Raw genomic sequence first — 6,920 nt, 5'->3', positions numbered from 1 at the left:
TATAATGAACTGGAAAAATATGTGAACGTTGAACTTCGCTATTGTATGCTACAGTTTTTTTAGTGAAAAGTTACTATTCTTAAATTATTTTTCTCTTCTTTTAAAAAATAAAATAAAATCACCAATTTCCACTACAAAAAATATCTAGTTAATGTTGTTGCTTTACAAAATCACGAAAACCAAATAAAACTTGAGAAAATCGATATACAGAATTATTCCAGAGAAAGTAAGACGACAAGTAAGATTTTGGACAATATGAAACACTACCGTTTCTTGACTTAACCCTAGAGAAAAGGCCAGAAGTAAAGCCGAATATGGTTGTCTACGTCCGGTGAATGGTCGTAAAATAGGCTTTACATTATTATACGTACCATTATCATGCCTCTACAGCATTGATTGAAACGCAAATCGTCAAGGATCACCGAATAATTCGGGAACTGAATTTCCTAGAATAAGGAAAATAAAGTTTTATTTTCCTGTGTTCTTTTTTTTATATATACTCCGTCGTCATATTATCAGAGAAATCAGGAAACTATAACCGTTTATCAGCGTTTATTTATTCGGTTAAAAAATGAGCTGAAGGCTGTGTTTGGATGGTACCCTATAGATCCGAAGCTCTTGTATCATAACTGCGAGCCACATCGTTAAAATGAAAATGTGATTATACAGCAAGCACAAAATCTGTGTGCTAAAGTAACCTGAATTTTATTTCAATACTTTAGAAAGATTTAAAAAAATAAATTTTCACGTACTAAAGCTGATCATGCAATAACATTTGCGTTTTCATTGTTAAAAGTGTCAGTAAACTTTCTGTTTAGGAATAATATTTTTTGTGCTATCTATAATCACACATATAGGATTAGATAGTGAGTCATATAGATTCGAAAAAAAAGATACAAATATAAATCAACATTATCATACAACGAAAGTAAGTTGGAACACAATATTAAATGGGACAAAATGTGCGAGCATAAGTCTTTAGAGATAAAAGTAAATAAACGCACAAAATATATACGTTGGGCTTAAATTAGTATAAGTCTGTGGAATTAAATTTTAATATTAAAAGCAACCTTAGTGTGTTTTATTATTAACGATATATAACAAGTAATATTAGTACATAGCATCCATGACTTGCTTTATATATATGTGTACACATGGAAATGTGTGAAATGTTTACTTTTAAGTGGGTGCATTTGTGTGGATGGGATTATGCTATACTTGAAACTAAGAAGTGAAGCGGGTGTTTTGGATAACATCAATTTAAGTCATCTCTGACAGTACAGAATGTCGAAATCTCGCACTAAGTTAAAGCATGTTGAGTTGTGTTAATATAAACAAGTTGAATCTCGCACTAAGTTAAAGCATGTTGAGTTGTGTTAATATAAACAAGTTGAATCTCGCACTAAGTTAAAGCACGTTGAGTTGTGTTAATATTAACAAGTTGAATCTCGCACTAAGTTAAAGCATGTTAAGTTGTGTTAATATAAACAAGTTGATTTTGTTAGTAATGTTCACCAATAAACAGGAAAGTTTTTGTCAGGTACTGTTATGTAAATATCCTATGGAATATGAATATTTACTAATGATGTTCTAGAGTATAATACACATGTGTATAAAATCAAAATGAATGTAAGGTCTATTTAATTTTATCACTGCTATATTTTTAGCCGCGGCATACCGGCTCATAGAACGGCTCTGAGTTGTTTTGTTTGTTCGAGTAGAAAGTTTTAGCTCATAGCTCCGTCATCTCTTGAACTATTTGAGATCTAATTACAGTTTTGGACTCAAGAGGTCAAACTCTTTCGAGTCATGTATTTGATCACTCTCACGGTCTCATAGGTTAATTTACTCTAATCCTGCCTAAAATAATTTCAATTTGAGGGTAGGCGGGTAAAGATCCTGTTAGGTAATAACATCGAATCGGGTATACGCTTTTTATTGCTGGCGTACAAAATATATCTAATAAAAAGGAAAAAAAAAGGTATCATAGGTTAATTTACTCTAAGCCTGCCTAAAATAATTTCCATTTGAGGGTAGGCGGGTAAAGATCCTGATGGGTAATAACATCGAATCGGGTATACGCTTTTTATTGCTTTATTTACAAAATATATTTAATAAAAAGGAAAAAAAGGTATCATAGATTAATTTACTCTAATCCTGCCTAAAATAATTTCCATTTGAGGGTAGGCGGGTAAAGATCCTGATGGGTAATAACATCGAATCGGGTATACGCTTTTTATTGCTTTATTTACAAAATATATTTAATAAAAAGGAAAAAAGGTATCATAGATTAATTTACTCTAATCCTGCCTAAAATAATTTCAAGTGTCGCAGCTATTGAGGATTCCTCTTGTTTGTCCTGTTTAACAACTTTTCAGTAATTTATAATGACTTGCAAGATGTTAGCTTTTTGTCTTTGATTTATATGATTTCTTGCCTTAGTATTACTCTCAAACATCTGATATAATACAATGCCGAAAGATAGATGGAAATAATCAAATATATACTTGTAAACTTTATTCTGAGTTCATCCTAATTACGTTTGATAAGACTATATATATTAAAAATAATTAGATATTCATACTAGTAAGAATATTATGTGCTTTGAAATCTCGTGCACGAAGACTATTTGTAATTCTGTTCAGATGTCCTTTAACACAAACAAATTAGTGATTTATATTCAGTGATGTACCATACAGTCAATCCAAGATATTAATGTCAATAAGGTGTTTACGAACATTTAATTCAGGTGCTGAAATGATTGCTTGAATTTTATTTCAGGTATATTCTAGCTTGTAATCTTCTTAGCATCTAAACATGATGATTCGAAACAATCATCTCGCAAGTAAAACAATAATGAGCTTGTTTAATCATGCAAATTCCATGTATATACTAATTAGTTTGAGCTACATTCATTTATGGATTTTATATATTTATTTTTTTACTGCCTAGAACATTTTATGAAAGAAATATGATCTGGTAAGGGGATAGCTAATCGTTGTCTGAGCTTTTTATTTACATCCTTTTCTTCTTTTTTTTGTATCCTACAACGCTTTTTTAAAGGGATAGCAACCAACATTGTGGAAATTAACTACTAGACTTAAAAGTTTTCGGAATAGGATAAGGATCTTCAAAAGTCATATGTAATAAACTTTGTTATCGTAAGAAATTCACTTTCTCAGCTGCACCTGCAGAGTGGAATATATATTTACGTAGCAACAACGCAAAAGTTTATTTATAATTTTGTTTGAGTAAGAACAACGAAGAGTAAGATCAACTCAAGATTCTCACAACTTGTCTGGTACCTGTACACGCAATGTTAATTTGGGCTTTAACAGGAATTAGAATAAAATAAAAGCTACCTAGTTTGTGAAAACTTAACAAAATTAACTGTGTTACAGTCGACTGCCTAGATCCAGACTGCTCAGGCCATGGTGTTTGTGTCAGCGGTATGTGCCTGTGTAGAAAAGGTTGGAAAGGAGCAGACTGTAATGAACCGGACAGCGATGCACTGCGTTGTCTTCCAGATTGTTCAGAGCATGGTCAATTCGATCTTGAGCTTCAACGTTGTGTTTGCGACGACCAGTGGACAGGACCCGACTGCTCCCAAGGTAAGTTTTGATTTTTCTTGAAATATGGGTGATTGACTGGAGTTATTCTAGCTTTGGTGAGCTTTTAATATGTTATATAATATTTCTTCATCTAGATTCCTGTGTGTATAGATTATGGTATTTAAGTAACTTCATTTCTATACATATATATATGTGTATGTTCAGAAATATTTTCAACTGCACGCATGCATGTATAAACATATATGTGTGTTCGAGCTTGGGTCACAGAGAACGTTCTTTCCGTTTAGTAGCGCAGATAGCCCTCGTGTAGCTTTGAGCGAAATTCAAAAAACAAACAAAACAAACCTTCCGTTTAGGCGTTTTGTTTTCTGGTGTTTACTGTACAAAAAAGCTAGACCCTTGGTAAGAAGCTTCGGCATTTGGTACATATAAAAGAGACAAACTTTGGACAAATATTTTATGATTATTCTGTTATAAACTAACAAGTTTTAAATTTGTAGTAACAACAATGAAAACAATTTAATTCATTTTCAGACATAGCAGATTTCCTTCTGTAATTATAAGTTATATATTAACAGTTATCAGACGAATGACAAAATTAAACAAGTCATTTGCCAATCATATAACCAAATTCATTAGACATTAAATATGACCTCATAAATACAAAAACGTATAACAAATGTTTAATTATTTGCCAAAAATGCGCAAAAAATTCATTGTTCATAATGTTTGTCGAAACACAATATAGTCATTTAATATCAACATTCGTAACACTCATATATATATATACTTCTATGTTTATAGCACGCAGTTATTCAAAACTTACCACACAGTTTGAAGTATTATCATCATTCAAATGCCAACATCTATCTTAACAGTAGGAGGCGCTCATAGACTTTAGAAAAACCTATAAATGAAAGACGAAATAAATAAAAAATAATTCGGTAGTAACCATTTCAAAAACAAGTTTCATAGATCATATAACCACAATTATCGCGTCCAAAAACATAGTTAACAGCGAGGACATCCAACTGATGAAACAATAAAATCTAAGCTTGATAAGTAAGAGAGATATATTTAATTAGTTATACCCATTACCAGCTTAATTTTTTGTTTCGCTTTATGTAGGCACCTTTCTCTGATCAGAAATTACCTGTTTGTACCATTGTTTACCTGTTGTAATTTATAACGTTTAAATAAAAAAAAATATTAAATTTTTTTTTTTTTTTTTGCTAGTGTTTCCGTAATTTTTAGCAAAGATATAGACAGCTACCCACGACTTAAAGTAGTTATAAAAAATATGACACTCCTAACCTTAAACTCAATGAAAGAGGAGGAGGGACGATAGACAGTGTGTAAGCTGTGACATAAAAATATCATAATACCACGTCTATTGTATTATGGAGATTTAACCAAATTCCATTTGTTATTTGCCATTTTCTTTCATCTACATGTTCAGTGTAATAGCGTTACAAGTTTAGGATTTCCCTCCATCTTCTTTGTTACAAGTCCTTATCAGTGATAAAGCAAAACACGAACGTAATAATAGGAAGTATTTATTAAAAGTTTCGGAATCTTCAAAATTCCATCATCGGTAATCTAGATGTACAAATCAAACGAACAATATTTGTAACTACAACAGCCATATGCTATACATAAGAAGTATGCAACTTCAATATACAAAGTATAATAAAATAAAATGGAAAATATAGCAAAAACGAAATAGTTAAAATTAAAATAGATTTATATCAAGTGAAGACTGTATATTATTTAGGGACTGAAGAAGAGTATTTATGTATCATGTTTCTTTTATCAGAAGTTCAGTATCATGTTTAGCTGTTGAGAGAAGTTTAAGGTTGGAGAGAGAAATCGGATGTCTTGTTTCTGCTTTGTGCTGCTAGGTAGCGGAGTTGGGAGGGTTTGTAACCTTTCTTCCAGTTTTTATAGATATGCCCATGTGTTCACATGCTCGTACTTTAAGGCGACGTTTGGTTTCACCAATATAGGAGGCCTTACAGTTTCCGCACGTGTATAAATAGACGAGATGTGAACACTGGGCAGTCGGTAAACAATCTTTGTAGTGGAAATAATTTTTTAGTCTGAAATTGGGTTTCATAATAACTTTCAGGTCAGTTTGGGGATAGTAAGAGTTACAATTTTTCAACTGTTTCGTGATAAGGGAGTTCTGTGTTCCAAGATATGATAAGCAGACGTATTATATAAATGAAGTTTGGGTACAGTGGGTATCTTAAGTGGCTTGACAAACAAAATAGTTAAGAATGAGAAAGTTATTTTCTCCAAGAAATGCCCTGTCGAAAATTAATGCATTTTATGGAAGAAATTTCTTTGTGAAGGGCTAGAGATTCAAAAGACCTTGACTTTTGCGCCCTCCTTTGGTCTAATATTTCATTTTTCTTCCTTGTTAATTAAAAACTACGAAACTTACTTACATCAGACGATTATAACAACTGATAAATACGTATTTGAAATATATTTTATGATTTTTTTTATTAGTGATGTTTTTGTTTGATTTCTCTTTTGCGCTTAGCTACACAAGGGCTATTTGTATAGCCATTAATAAATTTAAACTGATAGATTAGAGGGAAAGCAGCTAGCCAATAGCAACCACCGCTGATTTTTTGCCTACGCTTGTCTGAACGAATTTGACTGTCATTCTTCTAACATACTCATGTGTCCCAAAGTGCGGAACGCGTTGTTATAGCAACAGGACGCGAACCATCAGCACTCTAATTCACAGTACGGGTACACTGGGCTAAAACCAGCCCATTTTCAGTCTGACAAAAATTAATACCTATTTTGACGTATTTGAGCTCGTGATGTCTATTATCAGTGATTTTGAAGTAAATTAAAACCATTACTTTTCAGTATTTTTCACAGAGCAACTATTTATTTTGTTCTTCATGAAGAACATACAGAACACATTTGAATGTTTAGTAGTTCGTACACAGAAATGAGCAAATTAATACAATCTAATACGGATGGTATACAAATGTTTTATGTAATGGGGTCCTTTCTCAATAGAAAATAGATGTAGTACATATTAAAGTTTTATTGTTATAATTCTATTCAAGATTGATATTAACAAAAGGATAGACAGGTATTACAGTGGATGTACTTGAAGGATACATATTTCTGTGTTTGTAAAATTTCTGGCCCGGCATGGCCAGATGGCTAGGGCGCTTGACTCGCATTCTGAGGAGCGCGGGTTCGAATCCCCGTTCCACCTTTCAGCCGTGGGGGCGTTATATGTGACGGTCAATCCCACTACTCGTTAGTAAAAGAGTAGCCCAAGAGTTGGCAGTGGTTGGTGATGATTAGCTGCCTTCC

General features: G+C 32.4%; 1 protein-coding gene across 1 annotated transcript in view; it reads left to right on the top strand.

Moving 5' to 3' along the window:
* Window positions 1-6,920, top strand: part of LOC106476137 (teneurin-m-like) — a 201,650-nt gene that overhangs the window by 165,498 nt on the left and 29,232 nt on the right. Inside the window, 1 exon segment of the mRNA XM_022380617.1 lies at window positions 3,402-3,611. Within this exon segment, the coding sequence (XP_022236325.1) occupies window positions 3,402-3,611 (210 nt within the window).

This window comes from Limulus polyphemus, unplaced genomic scaffold (genome assembly GCF_000517525.1).
Source record: "Limulus polyphemus unplaced genomic scaffold, Limulus_polyphemus-2.1.2 Scaffold6, whole genome shotgun sequence".
Classification (NCBI taxonomy): domain Eukaryota; kingdom Metazoa; phylum Arthropoda; class Merostomata; order Xiphosura; family Limulidae; genus Limulus; species Limulus polyphemus.
Note: the sequence above shows the minus strand (reverse complement) of the source record. Positions and strands in the feature narration are given on the sequence as shown.